This window comes from Salmo trutta, chromosome 6, assembly GCF_901001165.1.
Source record: "Salmo trutta chromosome 6, fSalTru1.1, whole genome shotgun sequence".
Taxonomy (NCBI): domain Eukaryota; kingdom Metazoa; phylum Chordata; class Actinopteri; order Salmoniformes; family Salmonidae; genus Salmo; species Salmo trutta.
The window spans coordinates 53,180,301-53,199,021 of record NC_042962.1 but is presented as its reverse complement, the minus strand read 5'-3'; the positions used below and the strand labels follow the sequence as shown (position 1 = coordinate 53,199,021).

At 45.5% G+C, this 18,721-nt stretch overlaps 1 protein-coding gene across 1 annotated transcript in view; it reads left to right on the top strand.

Moving 5' to 3' along the window:
• The window catches only part of LOC115196274 (prostaglandin F2 receptor negative regulator), a 49,460-nt gene extending 35,835 nt beyond the window's left edge, over positions 1 to 13,625 (top strand). The window contains exons 10-11 of the mRNA XM_029756940.1: positions 10,762 to 11,067; positions 11,158 to 13,625. Coding sequence (XP_029612800.1) covers positions 10,762 to 11,067; positions 11,158 to 11,321 — 470 coding nt within the window. The 3' untranslated portion in view covers positions 11,322 to 13,625. The remainder of the gene's footprint in view (positions 1 to 10,761; positions 11,068 to 11,157) is intronic.
• Positions 13,626 to 18,721: the final 5,096 nt, after the last annotated feature.

The window sequence follows — 18,721 nt, the reverse complement described above, 5'->3', positions numbered from 1 at the left end:
GTTGAGTAATCCACAGTGATCCTCTATATAGAAAGGAGAGGAACTGGATAGTAGCTGACGTGACTGATGGGTTGGTGTAAATGTTGAGTAATCCACAGTGATACTCTATATAGCAGGTATTCCCAAACAAGGGCAATGTCTTCGGGGGTATGTATAATAAAAACGTGATTCACATTTATATCAAATATATACACTACCGTTCAAATGTTTGGGGTCACTTAGAAATGTCCTTGTTTTTGAAAGAAAAGCTCTTTTTTTTTGTCTGTTTTTAAAATGACATCAAATTGTTTAGAAATACAACATTAACAATGTCTACACTGTAAATTATTATTGTTGCTGCAAACGGTTGTTTTTTTTTTTTTTTTTATGGAATATCTACAAAGGTGTACGGAGGCCCATTATCAGCAACCATCACTCCTGTGTTCCAATGGCACGTTTTGTTAGCTAATCCAAGTTTATCATTTTAAAACGCTAATTGATCATTACAAAACCCTTTTGCAATTATGTTAGCACTATCGTTCAAAAGTTTGGGGTCACTTAGAAATGTCCTTGTTTTTGAAAGAAAAGCTAATTTTTTGTGGTCCGTTTAAAATAACATCAAATTGATCAGAATAGTACAAATACAGAAAAACCCTTGAATGAGATTTGAACAAGATTTTTATATATATATATATATATATATATATAATTTTTTTTTTTTACTTCTTACTAACTAACTAACTACCGGTCAACAGTTTCAGAACCTCTGCTTGTTCAAGGATTTCTTTATTTTTACTATTTTCTACATTGTAAAAAATGAGCAAAATGATTTATTATTATTATTTGTTCCCTTGTCCTATAAGAGCCCTTTGTCACTTCCCATTTGTCACTTCCCATTATTAAACATATCCTATAGTGTGTGTGTGTGTGTGTGTGTGTGTGTGTGTCAGGCTTGCAATGATGGCAAAAAACAGTGTGCTGACCCTGGAGCTAGAGGGGTACGCAGCTGGAGGTTGAATGTTTGAAGGGGTGTGGGACTATAAAAAGTTTGGAACCATTGCTATATAGAAAGGAGAGGGACTGGGTAGTACCTGACAGGACTGATGGTTTGGTTTAAGTGTTGAGTAATCGACATTGATACTCTATATACAACATTTACAGTGCAGGAACAAGCCTGAGCAGGAGAATTACATTCCTATGCAGCACTGGAATGGGCCTACCCACAAGACCTAGCGTCACAGAGAGACCGCAAGATGACACAAACAGCCACCTTTCCTTGTTTCCTTTCCTAGCTGATATAAATGGACAGATGGATAAAAAAAAAAATATTGGTCTATCATCATGTCTTTTAAGATTAGTGGACGTCAAGGAAATGCATAATATATTAGATCATTAGGACGCAGCCGGTGTGGTGATTGTGAGACCGACAGACTGCACGTGTGTTGGTGGGAATGTTGCACTTGTGAACTGATGCTGTTGAGAGCTAGCTAGCTGTTGGCCTGGCGTGTTGATGCCTGCTGACCAAGACCAACGGGAGACGTCAGATGTTCACAACGTAAGGAATGCACAGCAAATGTATAGAAGTGTGTGAGTGGTTGGGACACGAGGATGTTGTCATCAAAGAGCAGAGTTATGGGTTTGTTTGTTTGGCATCAGTTGAAGCTGACAAGCAACGACTGTTTTTCTCAGATGCTGTCCTGTCTCTGTACCCTGTCTCTGTACCCTGTCTCTGTACCCTGTCTCTGTACCCTGTCTCTGTACCCTGTCTCTGTACCCTGTCTCTGTACCCTGTCTCTGTACCCTGTCTCTGTACCCTGTCTCTGTACCCTGTCTCTGTACCCTGTCTCTGTACCCTGAGTACGGAGTCTGTTTCCTTAGGGGAGAAACTGAAGACTTTGTCCCTGCTTGTGCCAGTTGCTGCCATGAGAGGACATAACATAAAAAGGACACCAGGAGGTTAAATTAAGATCAAGAGAAAGATGGAACATACCGTAATTTCCGGACTATTAAGCGCACCTGAATATAAGCCGCACCCACTGATTTTTATTTTTATTTTTATTTTGAACATAAATAAGCCGCACATGTCTATAAGCCGCAGGTGCCCACCGGTACATTGAAACAAATTAACTTTACACAGACTTTAACGAAGCACGGCTTGTAACAAAAATAAATAGGCTTTAACGAAACACGGCTTGTAACAAAAAATAAAAAATGAGCAGTAAACAGTAGCCTACCAAGAAAGTCATTGGTCACTATCTTCCTCCTCCTGTGCACTGAAACCACTGAAGTCATCTCCTTCGGTGTCGGAGTTGAATAGTCTCAGAATTGCTTCATCCGATATTGGATCGTTTTCATTGTCGCTCTCGTCACTTTCATCCGGAGGCAAATCCCCCGCTGAGCCCTCTTCAACACGCAGCAGTCCACTTTCAAAACCCGTTGATGATAGTGGATTTTTTGACAATGCTCCAGGCTGTCAGGACCCATAAATTTGAAAGCGGGAAAAATCCATATATTAGCCGCGTCATTGTTTAAGCCACGAAGTTCAAAGCGTGGGAAAAACGTTGCGGCTTATAGTCCGGAATTTACGGTACAATTGTTTATTGGTTATAATTTTCTTTGAATGGAGTGGAATGTGGACTCGGCCCTGTACCGCATCACATCCGGCCGTGATTGGTAGTCCCATAGAGCGGCGCACAATTGCCCCAGCGTTGGCCGGGGTAGGCCGTCATTGTAAATAAGAATTTGCCTAGTTAAATATAAAAAAAATGTAAACCCACTAAAGAAGCATGTTAACGTCTGACTAGGATTGAACCATTCTTTATGACTAGAGTAGTTCACTGAGTCTGTCTAGTCTCCTCTCCTAGCCTGCCCCACAGAATCAGACTAGCCTGCTAACCCTGTTCTCTCCTAGCCTGCCCCACAGAATCAGACTAGCCTGCTAACCCTGTTCTCTCCTAGCCTGCCCCACAGAATCAGACTAGCCTGCTAACCCTGTTCTCTCCTAGCCTGCCCCACAGAATCAAACTAGCCTGCTAACCCTGTTCTCTCCTAGCCTGCCCCACAGAATCAGACTAGCCTGCTAACCCTGTTCTCTCCTAGCCTGCCCCACAGAATCAGACTAGCCTGCTAACCCTGTTCTCTCCTAGCCTGCCCCACAGAATCAGACTAGCCTGCTAACCCTGTTCTCTCCTAGCCTGCCCCACAGAATCAGACTAGCCTGCTAACCCTGTTCTCTCCTAGCCTGCCCCACAGAATCAAACTAGCCTGCTAACCCTGTTCTCTCCTAGCCTGCCCCACAGAATCAGACTAGCCTGCTAACCCTGTTCTCTCCTAGCCTGCCCCACAGAATCAGACTAGCCTGCTAACCCTGTTCTCTCCTAGCCTGCCCCACAGAATCAAACTAGCCTGTTAACCCTGTTCTCTCCTAGCCTGCCCCACAGAATCAAACTAGCCTGTTAACCCTGTTCTCTCCTAGCCTGCCCCACAGAATCAAACTAGCCTGCTAACCCTGTTCTCTCCTAGCCTGCTAACCCTGTCCTCTCCTAGCCTGCCCCACAGAATCAAACTAGCCTGTTAACCCTGTCCTCTCCTAGCCTGCCCCACAGAATCAAACTAGCCTGCTAACCCTGTTCTCTCCTAGCCTGCCCCACAGAATCAAACTAGCCTGTTAACCCTGTCCTCTCCTAGCCTGCTAACCCTGTCCTCTCCTAGCCTGCCCCACAGAATCAAACTAGCCTGCTAACCCTGTTCTCTTCTCCTCTCCTCGACAGCCAGTAATTAATAGTTCTATTCCATGGTCCATTACCCCCCTCACAGGGAGAAGAGGAGACTGGAGAGATCTCCTAAAGGAGTGGTGAAGAGGGAACGGTCTAACTCACTGGTGTGGGGAAAGAGAAAGACTCTCTCTCAGGCCATTAAGTCCTTCTGGTAATAAAGGGGAGGACTGCTTGAGCACAGAAATAGAAGGGGTAACACAACAGACATGAGTTGTGTCAAATGGCACCTTACTGCACCATATGTCTCTTTAGATCAGCCCATAACTCTAAGAAATACTACATTTTTCACATTCCACCCAAATATTGGCGACACAATAGAATTTACGCGACGTCGTAACTTGTTAGCGTCAATTCCAAATGAGACACCCAAAATGGCCGCCGCCCGTCGGTCATGGCCCGTTGCTCGTAATTGGAATGGCCGTTCTGCTCATTGTGATTCTACGAGGTCCATGCAGTGTTTAGTATTCCTGTGTGCTGTGTTGTAGCAGCGCTTTATGGCCAACATGTAATAGACTTTGTTCTATCAGACATCAGTGGCAGTATCCCTGTTGAGTTCTGTGTTCTGGATGCCTGTAGTGTCTCTAACACTATTGGTCTTTACCTTCTGCTGCTGCTGCTTGCAAAACTAACTCCCCCTCTGGGGATCAATACATGGAATGAACCAATCAAATGTATTTTATTCAGTTCATTTCGATGTGAAGACAATCTAGTTTTATTTCTCCTTAGTGGTTCCTGGTGTTAATGAGATGGAGGATAGTGGGGGGGGGGGGATAAAAGGGCCAGTGGGAGGAATCTTACAGCATACTGTTGTGTTGGGGATCAAGCTTGTTAATGGGAACACTGGTGATGATAATGTATTTGTTTTGCCATCTTGGTTATTGTTGCTACGCGTGTGGTTCAAAGCAGTATATTTAAGCAATTACAGTCCACTGAAACGGCTGCGACCAATGTGTGTGTGTGTGTGTGTGTGTGCTCGCAGGCATGTGTGTGAGAGAATGTTATCTCCAGTGCCTGGTACAGGGGGTCTTGGCAGGACCCTCTTCTTTTTGTTTCTCTAAGGTGTGGTGGTTGACCTTTAATTCCTCTTTCGACATCTTCTATTTGGATAGTGTAATGGATGTTCATACAACTCCAGGGATGTGTTGTTATTTCAATATCTTCATGTTCTCTCTTCCTGTCCTTTGTTACAATTGTATTCAATGTCAAAGGAGGCAAACAGTGGCTTTATGAAGCTTTATAACTTAGGAGATCCTTTCAGATAGGAACTGAGTGGCTTCATAGAAACACTACTTTCTATTCAACATAAAAGGCCCAGCTACCAAACTATTAACCCTTTACACACACAGCCCCTGTCATCCCATATACTGGTTGACAATGGCAGATTTGGTCATTAATGAGCACCTGAATTGGAATGCAGGGGCTGTACAGTAACATGTTGTATATGACGTCAGAGCGCAAGCTGTCTGCTTTACAGAGCTGTATGAGTTTCAACTGGCAGACGTTCTAAACGTGTTTATACAGCGGGTGGTTTAGAGTTCCCATTGTTAGAGCCTCTCCTGCCCGTGTTCTGAGACAACATACACATGGTTCCGTTCATATAAAGTGGCATTGTTTACATTGTTACCTAGCAACACACTACCACTACTACAACTACTAGTCTCAGCACCAGTAACTCGTCGTGGATGATTTTGGCTACTTCAATAATTTAGTTTGTAATCTGAGTGGGGGGAATGCTGTAAATCTAGAAGAGTCCGTGTGTTCTGAAAGATGAGGCGATGAGGATTATAATACAGGTTTGATGTCATAATGTCTACTTCACATTTCCATATTTAAAAATTCATTTATTTACAGTATCAATGTTTATTAGCTATTTTTGGTGTAAAATTACAAGATTACATGTCATACCCTGGATTGTTCTGAACAGAATGAGCCTATATTTCTCGTATTGTGAAGAACATTTGCAGCAGAACACGCAGTGAAGTGCCTTGTGAAAACCTAAGACTGTAAGATGGTATTTTATAACTAGTAATGTTGGCAATAGAACAGGCTTTCAAACGATGCACACCTGAACCACGTTGAGATTTATAATGGGCCGTTTTTTTATTTGTTTTTAGCTTGTTCCAAACAAACAAGTGTGCTTGCTCCCGAGTGGCGCAGCGGTCTAAGGCACTGCATCTCAGTGCTAGAGGCGTCACTACAGATCCTGGTTCGATTCCAGGCTGTATCACTACCAGCTGTGATTGGGAGTCCCATAGGGCGGCGCACAATTGGCCCAGCGTCGTTGGGGTTTGGCCGGGGTAGGCCGTCATTGTAAAACAAGAATTTGTTCTTAACTGACTTGCCTAGTTAAATAAAGGGTAAATAAAATAATATATAATAGCACCTTTTATATTTAAAGACTATTTCCTTGAGCCATAAAAGTGCATTGAAATGACTAATGGAGCTGTGCATAGTGTGGAGAGGTGTGGCCACTTGGACACACCAGGTAGACCTCGCACTCAAACGCTTGTTGTCATGTTTTTGCTATGTTGAACCTAACACAATGTTCATGAATATTTGGTATTTATTAGGATCCCTATTAGCCACTGCAAAAGCATCAGCTACTCTTCCTGGGGTCCACATAAAACATGACATAATGCATAGTAAAGGACTGAAATACATGCATTTAAAATGACACAGCCTACATATCAGTACATAGAATATCTAGGTCTAATACATAGTACAATGCAAGTTGCAATACAAGATATATAAAATAGCTGTCTCTCTTCAGTCTCCTTTGTGCAGTAAGGTGTGCTATGATCTGTTTTTTTAAACTGGTTTTATTTCTAGCTTGAGTTGCCTGTGGTGGCAGAGTTCCATGTAGTCATGGTTCTATTTAATACTGTGTTTCCCAGCCTCTGATCTGGACCTGGGGACTGTGAAGAGACCTCTGGTTGCATGTCTTGTTTTGTACCGGTTGGTGTCTGAACTGTGTACCAACTGCTTGAACAGACAGTTTGGTACCTTCAACACATCAATATCTCACACAAAGACCAATAGTGATGCAGTCAATCTCTCCTCAACTTTGAGAAAGGAGAGATTGACTTGCATGTTACTGACACTTTCCCTTGACTGAGATGTCAAGAAGGCAGAGCAACGCCTTATCATGGACCTCTTCCCATTTAAGCAACCATTTTCTATGTTATTGAATGTATCCAGAGTATTTTTAGACTTTTGCTGCAAAAAGTACATAAAAATTAAGTGTATAATGTTTGGATTCCGTCTTGTCTGGTGAACTGTTGTGTTCTCACCTTTGGTCAGATAATTTCCCCTTAATCTCCAATCTGTTGCTTTATCATTGGTTATGCATATTTTTTTTATATTTCTTCAGTTAAAAACATTTTGATTTGTCCCTATCCTTACAGTCCTAATTCTAGGAGTGAAAAGAGTTGACTGACAACAGCCCAGCTACCAAACGATCCCTGTAAGACTAACGTCCACTGACCAGTCCTCAATAAGGTCTGGAGGAATCGGCCTGATTGGTCCGTTAGTCCAGCGGTCCTCTACGTTTAGTCTCGTGTCACATCCAGTCACCTCTTGAATCCGGACACCGAGGTTGTGGAAACGAGTGGTCGCTGTGCCCTCCGTTCCATCTCTATAAATATAGATGTCCCTTCCTGCCTTTCCTCATCTTATTCATCATCATCATTACCATCAGCATCTTCATATTCTTCACTAAGTAGGCCTTGTATTAGCGTTCTTAATGGACACATCTTCAGTTAGTCACACATTGAGGTCAATGGGATACGAAGTGAAAATGTTACTTAAAGTTAGGATTCACCCCATAGTACCTATTTATTTATTTATTTATTTATTTATTTTTACTTCCATCTCTCCAGTGGAGAGAACTCTGTATTGGTGGTTAAGATGTCCAGTAATTAGAGGCTGCTGGACAGGATATCAAATCTGACTGAAGAAGTCATACCACATTCTGGGTCACTGGCACTGCCCTCTTTCTCGTTTCTTGCTCTCTCATTTTCTCGCTCTCTCTCGTTGCTCTTGTTGCTCTCTCTCTCGTTGCTCTCGCTCTCTCTCGTTGCTCTCGCTCTCTCTCGTTGCTCTCGCTCTCTCTCGTTGCTCTCGCTCTCTCTCGTTGCTCTCGCTCTCTCGCGTTGCTCTCGCTCTCTCGCGTTGCTCTCGCTCTCTCGCGTTGCTCTCGCTCTCTCTCGTTGCTCTCGCTCTCTCGTTGCTCTCGCTCTCGCTCTCTCTCGTTGCTCTCGCTCTCGCTCTCTCTCGTTGCTCTCTCTCGTTGCTCTCTCTCGTTGCTCTCTCTCGTTGCTCTCTCTCGTCGCTCTCTCTCGTCGCTCTCTCTCGTCGCTCTCTCTCGTCGCTCTCTCTCGTCGCTCTCTCTCGTCGCTCTCTCTCGTCGCTCTCTCTCGTCGCTCTCTCTCGTCGCTCTCTCTCTCTCTCGTCGCTCTCGCTCTCTCTCGTCGCTCTCGCTCTCTCTCGTCGCTCTCGCTCTCTCTCGTCGCTCTCGCTCTCTCTCGTCGCTCTCGCTCTCTCTCGTCGCTCTCGCTCTCTCTCGTCGCTCTCGCTCTCTCTCGTCGCTCTCGCTCTCTCTCGTCGCTCTCGCTCTCTCTCGTCGCTCTCGCTCTCGCTCTCTCTCGTCGCTCGCTCTCGTTGCTCGCTCTCTGCTCGCTCTCTGCTCTCTCGTTGCTCGCTCTCTCGTTGCTCGCTCTCTCGTTGCTCGCTCGCTCTCTCGTTGCTCGCTCTCTCGTTGCTCGCTCGCTCTCTCGTTGCTCGCTCGCTCTCTCGTTGCTCGCTCGCTCTCTCGTTGCTCTCTCGTTGCTCTCTCGTTGCTCTCTCTCGCTCTCTCTCGTTGCTCTCTCTCGCTCTCGCTCTCTCTCGTTGCTCGCTCGTTTCTCTCGTTGCTCTCTCGTTGCTCGCTCTCTCTCGTTGCTCGCTCGTTTCTCTCGTTGCTCTCTCTCTCTCGTTGCTCTCTCGTTGCTCTCTCGTCTCTCGTTGCTCTCTCGTTGCTCTCTCTCTCTCGTTGCTCTCTCGTTGCTCTCTCCTCTTCGTTGCTCTCTCGTTGCTCTCTCTCTCTCGTTGCTCTCTCGTTGCTCTCTCTCTCTCGTTGCTCTCTCGTTGCTCTCTCTCTCTCGTTGCTCTCTCGTTGCTCTCTCTCTCTCGTTGCTCTCTCGTTGCTCTCTCTCTCTCGTTGCTCTCTCGTTGCTCTCTCGTTGCTCTCTCTCTCTCTCTCTCGTTGCTCTCTCGTTGCTCTCTCTCTCTCGTTGCTCTCTCGTTGCTCTCTCTCTCTCGTTGCTCTCTCGTTGCTCTCTCTCTCTCGTTGCTCTCTCGTTGCTCTCTCTCTCTCGTTGCTCTCTCTCTCTCGTTGCTCTCGCTCTCTCGTTGCTCTCGCTCTCTCGTTGCTCTCGCTCTCTCGCTCTCGTTGCTCTCTCGCTCTCTCGCTCTCGCTCTCTCTCGTCGCTCTCGTCGCTCGCTCTCGTTGCTCGCTCTCTGCTCTCTCGTTGCTCGCTCTCTCGTCGCTCTCTCTCGTTGCTCGCTCTCTCTCGTTGCTTGCTCTCTCTCGTTGCTCTCTCTCGCTTTCTCGTTGCTCTCTCTCGCTCTCTCGTTGCTCTCTCTCGCTCTCTCTCTCTCGCTCTCTCTCGTTGCTCGCTCGTTTCGCTCGTTGCTCTCTCTCGTTGCTCTCTCTCTCGTTGCTCTCTCGTTGCTCTCTCGTTGCTCTCTCTCTCGTTGCTCTCTCTCTCGTTGCTCTCTCTCTCTCGTTGCTCTCTCTCTCTCGTTGCTCTCTCTCTCTCGTTGCTCTCTCTCTCTCGTTGCTCTCTCTCTCGTTGCTCTCTCTCTCGTTGCTCTCTCTCTCGTTGCTCTCTCTCTCGTTGCTCTCTCTCTCGTTGCTCTCTCTCTCGTTGCTCTCTCTCTCGTTGCTCTCTCTCTCGTTGCTCTCTCTCTCGTTGCTCTCTCTCTCGTTGCTCTCTCTCTCTCGTTGCTCTCTCTCTCTGCTCTCTCGTTGCTCTCTCTCTCGTTGCTCTCTCTCTCTCGTTGCTCTCTCTCTCTCGTTGCTCGCTCTCGTTGCTCGCTCTCGTTGCTCTCTCTCGTTGCTCGCTCTCGTTGCTCGCTCTCGTTGCTCGCTCTCTCTCTCTCTCTCTCGTTGCTCTCTCTCTCTCTCTCGTTGCTCTCTCTCTCTCTCTCTCTCTCGTTGCTCTCTCTCTCTCTCTCTCTCTCTCGTTGCTCTCTCGCTCTCATCTTCTCTAGAACATCTTATTCTTTATCTTCCTCTTGTTCCTTCCCTCCTGTCTCTTTCTGTGAGATGTTCTCTAAGGGTGGCTGTAGACACACATAGTATTGATGTGTAATCTGTGTGTGGGTGGGACAGTAATGATAGTCCCGTTTAGACACATTAATGACCGGTTAAAGCTGCTCCTCTCTCTGCTTAGAGCCCCCAGCACACAAACACCGATATATGAATACATGGATAGAGAAATAGATTTATCCATATGGAAGATGTATACTGTGTTCTATGTTCTCTCAGTGATAGCATGTCTATTCACATGTAGAGTTTTCTTCAGATCCATGAATTCCCATCACAGATCAACATTGAGACGGTGGCAACACCAGACACTAACTGTAGGTTCAGCGATAGACTGATGAAACCTTTGGCCTCAACCACAGGGAGAGGATTTCTATAAAATACTTTACATTTTCTCCTCCCCCTTCCACTTCTGTGTCTCTATCCAGTCCCCTCCCCCTCTCTTCTGTCTCACCCTCCAAGTCCCCTCCCCCTCTTCTCTCTAGCCAGTCTCCCCTCCATGTCTCCCTGTTGCTCTATCCAGTCTCCCCTCCATGTCTCTCTGTTGCTCTATCCAGTCTCCCCTCCATGTCTCTTCCTGTCGCTCTCTCCCCTCTTCCTGTCCCTACATCCAGTTTCAATCTGCTGATGTTAGCTCTATTACATAAACCCAATGAAGTGGTTTTAATAGAATTCTCTCCTCTTCCTCCCTCTGCTCAGATGACCTGGCCTACGAGGTGCGTTGGTACCTCACGCGGCTGAGAGGGGGGAACAAAGGCACCCTACTGGCCAGCGTGGACCGCTTCGGTCTGGTCAAGAAGGAGGCGCGCAACGCCAGCAGTGACGTGTCCCTGGAGCGCACAGACACACACACCTACGCCCTGAACATCCACTCCACCCAGGACAGCGACAGCGGGGAGTACCACTGCCAGGCCACGCCCTGGTACCTGTCTGCCTCCACAGGGGCCTGGACACACGGGGCAGACCTCACCTCTACCAGCATGTTCCTCACTGTACGATTCCCAAGTGAGTAAGGATGGGGGGGTACTGTGTGGGTGTGTGTGTTTGTGTACAGTAACTAACACTTTCTCTCTCGGTCTGTCTGTCTCCCTCCAGTGTGGGACTCTCTGAAGCTGCCTCTGCTGTATGGTTCTGTAGCCTCTGTGTCCGTGGGGCTCTTCTCTCTCCTCCTGGGTTTCATCTGTGCCCACTGCTGCTGCCGCAACACCACACACACCCCTCGCTCACGCAACAAACTCATGGACCTGGAGATGGATTGACTAGCACAGGCCCGCTGGAGCGACCACCGCTTCTCCAGCTGATGAACTACGAGCACGCGCACGTTACCGCGCCGGCACATTACCATGGCAACGGCAGACAATTGACCAATCACAGCCCTTCGGGTGCACTCCGTGGAGCTTTTAAGCGCACCAATGGGAGAGGAGGAGAGACAATAGGACATTTACTGTGGATCTGTAGAGGGGGAAAAACACTGAATAAACTGCTAAAGGAGAGCAGGATATCTAGTCTGCCTATGTGAACATATTGATGTTAGGTATTGCACAAAACAGCCCTGGAGTATTCCTACCTTAGTGGACTTTGTCTACGTTTGTCCTCATCACTAGTTTTTGAAATGAGACTGCTTTTAAATGGAGATGTGTGTGTACTATATTTGTGTGGTTTTCCACACCTGAGGCTGGGGAAGAGAGCCGTTTTACCCGTTTTGTCCTGCCCTGTTCCTGGTGTGATGTCATCCTGGTGTGATGTCATTTCAGTGACTCAACAGCAACTAGCCAGGTTCCCTGGTGCACGTTGATGACCTCAGAGGCTCTCCTCTAGAGCGAGTGAAAGACACTATGGACCCAGACCTCACCTGCTGTAACCCCCTACACTGACCCTGGTGCTACCCCCACTGTGAATGACATTGATGTAATGTTGGGCCTAGGGTCAATATGGGGCAGGTTGAAGAGCAAGGTGGCCACTAAGGGAGAATGGACTAATGATTGTGACTGAGAGGAGTGGTATGATATGGACTGACTCAGAGGAAGAGATCGTTTATATAGGTAGCATACTGGATTAATGTGTGGAACCAGCTGGAACCTGCAGTCCTCCACACACTATCCCAGCCAATGCCTGGCTCTAGCTGAAGGAGTCCCAAAGTGGCTTCCTCGTCTCCTCTCCTTCATCTGCACTGATCAATAAACACAGGATGGATCTAAGCAATATAATGGTTGAAGCCTACCCGTTTCATTCACATCAGTGCAGATGAAGCGAAGAAGACGGGACGAGGAAGCCAGAGCATGGAGATACACCCCTGGAATGCAATGGAGAAGGATTAGAGAGAACTGTTAACAAACCCATTCCTGAAAGGAACCTCCATGTCACCTCCCAGTTTAGTAGGGCCCAGTCCCTTAGGGAGTCTTCTTCCCCTGTCTCTGGTGCAGTACAATAGCTGTGTGTCCAGAGAAAGGACTATGCTGTGTTTGTATGGGGCTGGGGCTCTCAGGGCCGTTAGTGGTTGGCCCAGCAGTATTCTTCCCAGCGACAAAGACCAGCCCTACCCTCTACTAATTACCCCAACCTAGACCCAGAAGGCCTTTTTAGAATGGTCCTGTACCTGATGTCAACTACCAACCCTGAAATGCTACCCTGTCTGTACACACACACACACACACACACTCCATATGCTGTCAACACTCAACATACTGACATGCACACCAAGAGTTAAACACACACTCCTCTTACCCAATGCCATGTACCCCAACATCAACAAATAAAATCACACTCGTACACACACACATACAACCCTACACACACACTGTCCTGTATACACACTGTCAATGTAACCCTGTGTGAATGCACATCTTGAGAGGCACCAGCTGTATCTAGGTTCTGGCCAGGTACCAACTGGGGCTTTGGCTCTGGGATCTGACCTGGTTTAACTCACTAGCGCCACCGACGGGAGAAGAGCTGCTGTGTGCCAATCAATAAACCAGGGCCCTGTTAAAATACTTAGAAATTGCATCCTTCCTAATCTGACATGACTGGATTGGTGAAAGATGTGTAGTGGAACTCTGGTTTACAGCTGCCATACATCTGTATGAGGTCAGACATGTACTTGAAGGATAGAGTTGCATTTTATAGTATTGGTATCAGGCCTCGAGCTGTCCCACTGTGTGGGTGAAAGGTGTCCCTAAGCACTGACCCAAGGTCTGTTCTGTGTGCAACCTCGTAATTATTTCGTTCAGGTTTGGACTTGGGGAAGCTGATCTGAGATCTATTCGAAGAACCTCCCTAAAGTCTAGAACCACAGACGGATAGGACAACCGCCAACACAAAACACTGCAAGTTATTTTTAAAGATCCTTACTGTCATTTTATTTTTTGTAATTTGAAATAGATTCCTAAGTCTTTTTGTAAATGATTGTAAAGCCCAATATGGATTTTTATCTGACATGAATATCTTATTCTGTGCCGATGTTTCTCTGGGTAACGATCAATCAGGGTTTTTTATGATTCGCCTCTGCTTCCAGGCCTCTGAAAAACTTCAAATATTTCTGCAAGAATAAATGTTTTATAACAGTACCACGACTGAAGCTGGTTTGTTGTATCCCTCCTTCCTTCCCTCCATCTCTTGTCGTTCTTCAGGGAATAGCTTCTGTGTCCTCTCTCTCTCTCTTTCTCTCTCTCTCTTTCTCAATTACAAATGCAGATGAGTGTTATGTTTAGAACTGTCAGCCCCCAGTGAGTTATTTTCCTCACCTTCTCTATCACGATCTCTCTTCTTCCCCTCTCTTTTTCACTCCTGTTTTTCTTAATCCCTCGCTCTCCTTTACTCCCTAAATGTCTCTTTCTCTCCCTCCATCTTCCTCTCACTTAAAAAATGTTTGACCCAGATATTGGTGCTGTATCCTCCATTCCCCTTCTGGTGATGAGTGTGTTTCGTCTGGACACAGATCGTTTCATTAAGGCCTTGTTTGATCCTCAATGGTGGTTCCTGTATTAGACATATCATCTCTGGGATCTGTTGGTTGGGTCTGATGGCTCAGAACAACAGTTTACAACAACTCTAGACATGGGTGGCCTTTTCACATCTGTCCTCCAAATGGACTCCTATCCCCTCGGCTTACTCAGTAAACACTCCTGTAGGTCTAGAATGACACAATATGGTAAATTGTGTGATATGCTTAAGTCTAATCAAATCCTGCTTAAACCATGTACAGCAAGTGTCAAACTCATTCCACGGAGGGACTGAGTGTCTGCGGGTTTTTGCTCCTCCCATGTACTTGATTGATGAAAATAAGGTCACTAATTAGTAAGGAACTCCCCTCACCTTGTCTGGCTTAATTAAAGGGAACAAAACTAAACCCTCTGGAATGAGTTTGACACCCGTGACGTACAGGTTAATGATTCCGGTATGTTGGTTGTTCTAGCTCCGCAGCGGGAGGTTACTGTAGGGAGGGGACTGCATGAGTACACACAACAGTACACACAACAGTACACACAACAGTACACACAACAGTACACCGCATAGAGTAAATGTTAAACTTGAGAGGAGGAGAGTGTCCGGGGGGGGAGAGCCATGCCCCGGAATGTGGCGATGACTCGTCAACGCCTCGCCATGGTAACCGTCTACAGACGGAGGGTGTGTGGTTGGGGGGGGAGATGGAGGAGAGAAAGGAAAGAAAAAGTTGGGGGTGTGATATCTGATCAGCCTCCACCTCCAAACGCTCTTTCTCACACACACACACACACACACACACACACATACATACGTAACCTACATAATCTATATTTAGTTTCCCCCTATCCTACAGTTATATTCTGTCAATACTATACACACACAATACTTGCGCACACACACACACACACACACCTCCAGTAGTGTCATACTCTGGGAGTTGGTTGGAGCATGCCTTGTCCTTGTAAGGCTGTGTGTGTTCTCCAGGGTGACCGCCCCCCTGTGCCAACTTCCTCTGTGTCCTCACCCATCACTGTCACAGCACTCAGGAGGCCCTGGCTCATAAATGACATCAGTAAAACAAACACCACCCATGGATGTGAAATTTGATTGGATTTCAGTCACATGGCCATTTTGGTTCAATATCTCCCTCCCATAATCCATATACTTCTTCACTGATTGTTATCTTGCAGTTATTTAACCTCTGCCACTATGCCTGCTGGTGTGCTTCTAAGGCTGTTTATAGAACCGTTCATATGGCTGTCATAACCTGTTACGAATGCTCACAGCCTGCGGCAAGCTACATTGAAGCTCTTTAGTTATTCTGTCTGTTGTATCATTCTAGAGGGGACTGAAACCTGACCCTTTCTAACCACCAATATGCTTCTAATCACTAAGTAGCCCTGACCTCTAACCCTTAATAAAGAACACATATCCCATCAGCTCTGACTGCATCACCATGTTTGTCCATCCATGCTGGCACGGCCATCTGAGTGACTAACATTGTAATGCCTATTAGCTTTGCTCATGTTGATTTAGCACAGCCATACAGACACTATAATAAACACAGGACAGAGCCGCAGAGACTTCTGCCAACGCGGAGCAGTCTTTATTAGCCTTCAATCAGCCTACATTAAGGCCCTGCCTGCGGCCATCTAATCTAGGGATTCCAAAACTCGGTCCTGGGGCCTCCCAGCTTGATGAGTTGGTTATTTGAATCAGCTGTGTAGTGCTAAACATGCACCCAGGGGGGGCTCCAGAACTGAGTTTGGGTAACCCTGATCTAGTCCATTGTTATGCATGCTAGCCCCATGGGGCTATTTAGGTCAGGTCCCCTCGCATTGCCATACAGCTGCTGGCATTGTGGTGTTGCATCTCCTAGATGCTCAGGATGGCTCAGTGAAGAAAGGACGAATATTGAATTAACCCCATACCCATACATCCTACACAGCAGGGCCTCTGGTTGTATTCCATTCCACTGTCATAGATACCTTGGCTTTTCTCCTTTCCTCAACAACCACTGATCTGACAGGGTGTGACAGACGAGAGCCTAAAGGCTGCATCTCAATAGCCTAAAGTGGCTTCCTCTCGTCTCCTCTGCTCTCCGTCGTGTTCTGGTCTGAAAACACAGGGTGATTGAAAGCAATATGGTGGTGGATGGATGCCTACCAGGAATTTGCTTTCAATAATTCAGTGCTGCAATCTAATGGCTGTTTTTGTTTGTTGACCTAAAGGGTAAAGAACTTCCATCGAGAGAGATATATATATATATATATATATATATATATATCTCATGTAATCTCTTTCTCCCTCCTTTGTCCTATTCTCTCTCTCTTCTCTCCATCCCTCGATCTCTCTCTGGTTACGGCAATCTCTTTCTCTCTGTTAAAACAGCTGAGTCTAAGCTTTATGTTCCTTAGGTCAGTGAACAGATCAGATGTCTCCAGACAATAAGACGCCCTCAGTCCTGCCTCTGTTACACACACACAGCTACTCTGCCTGGCTCAATCCCCCACCATTTTTAGAACTACTCTGCCTGGCTTAATAAGGAACAGAATGAGGGAGGACAAAGTTCTTTCCAACCTCATCAGTCTCCTGTTTCACCACATGCATGCATTAGGAATGCTCATCCTGGAGAATCTTGTAGTCTAGCGCTGCCATTGTGAAGAGGGATTTAGGATGTTAGTATTGAGTTGGGGTTTCAGGCTCCTTATTTAAATAAACGTATGTTAAGTCCCTCTGGATAACACAAGTCAAATGAATGGCTAAAATGCCCAGCTAATTGTACATTTTAGAACTTTGTCCTTAAGAATACAGCACTGTACTGTATGCGCTGTAGGCTATGTGTCTTTTTTTTAAATCAATCAGTTAGTCTGTGACACAAACGAGGCTAAAGAAGATTCCTAACGGTGTAGGAAATTACTTCTGGACTGGCTTCCTTCAGGTCAAAAGCCTTTGTCTCTTCCTCTATCATCCCTTTCTCATACACCACTCTCCCAGACTGAGAATCAATATAGCCCATGTTGAATCAACTTTCTGTTCTTTCTTTCCTTCTTCTCTTCCTTCACTTTTCCCATAGGCCTCCTCGTTCCTCTTCCTGTCATTGACGGCAAAGGTCGGGGTAGAATGTAAATATTCTTATCTCCGTGGTTACAATTGGGCACTTTAGAGCTCTGTGACCTTTTGGTTGATCTTTTTCTTTGCCTGTCAGAGTTTGGAAAACATATGTAGCAATTAGAATCACTCTATTCTAGCTATAATTGTCTACCATTCTAGAAGATCATAGGTATTCTATTTCTATTGTCTGCAGTGGAGACGTGACCTGTTACCTTGACAATAGCCTTGAAATGAACAGCTCTGATCTGGAATCAGTCGTTAGGGCTGGAGAGTGACTGGAGCATAGAAATCCTATTAAATTACTAGCGGGGCTATGTCATTAAAGTTTCAGAATGGGGTTAAAATTGCAGCCATATTGGTCAGGGAGAAAAACAAACCAGTCCAATTGGAATGAATGGTAGTAGAGGCATAATCCTGATTTAACTTATGCAGGAAAATAAAAGTAAGGCATGTGATATCAGAAATAGTGTAATAGAATTGTGAACCTAAAATATTGTTATATAATTAGAAATACATTTTATAGGGGTTTTATTTTTTCTGTATAAATAGCCTCTAAAATATATCTAAACAGGTGTGTTTTTTTGGAAAGCTGTGAGTTCTATTATATGATACAACATCAGTACTTCCTGCATTAACAGCTTGTCTAAGTCCTATCACCAACCGATTTCAGACAGCGTTTGGCTGTGGATTGACTGCATTGTTTGAATGGAATATTGGCATATTGGCAGGTAATTTTAAGTATTTATGGAATCATTCCTCTAAAATTGGCTGGCTAGCTAGCTAATAAACATACAGTGCAGATAAATTATTCAAATTCATTATTTTACACTATCTTATCACAGCACTGGCAGAAACCATGGTTGACCAACATGGCCGACCTTTGAACCATCATAAGAAGGTTGATGTACATTCTAGTATTCTAATTATATGGACTGGAGCACCTTTAACACCTGGCTCCTATTCACCTTAGAGACAGATCTCTATCGATTCCACAGACATTTGGCTTCCTTAACCGAATAACCGTGTTAAGTTAAAAATAGTATCTTCCTGTTTGTGCTTCCTGTCTGCCCCATTCAAAGTGTTCTCATTTCATAGTGATTTACCAGTATATGCATACAGTGACATTCAAGGTTTGACATCGGTATTTTATACTGTTAGAAATGCAACATAGACACTAGGTGGCAATCTAGACACTACATCAGACCTTCATTACATAGCAACCCTAACCCTGGTTACGAGTTAATCTATCTACAATTTAGAATAGAATGTTGCAAAATCCCCATCTGACAGATCACAATTGACAAAAATCACCATCAAGACTGATGAGAAAACTGTAAGATAAAGCAAAAACAATGCTTGACGGACAGAAAGCTCAAAGAAGATTTCCAAAGAGATCATCAGGGTTTTATTTGTCAATGCATTTGCAGATTATAATGCCCTTGGGTGCAATGTAAAGCCTGTCTTTACACAGTACAACTGTAGCAATTGAGAGCGAAGAGCCAGAGTGGACACAGGACTCTGCCTCCAGTCCAATAAAGGTCCAGACCACTTGACAGAGGATACATAACAAAATTGGCTCGTACTTTGTCGCTGCTATTAATAT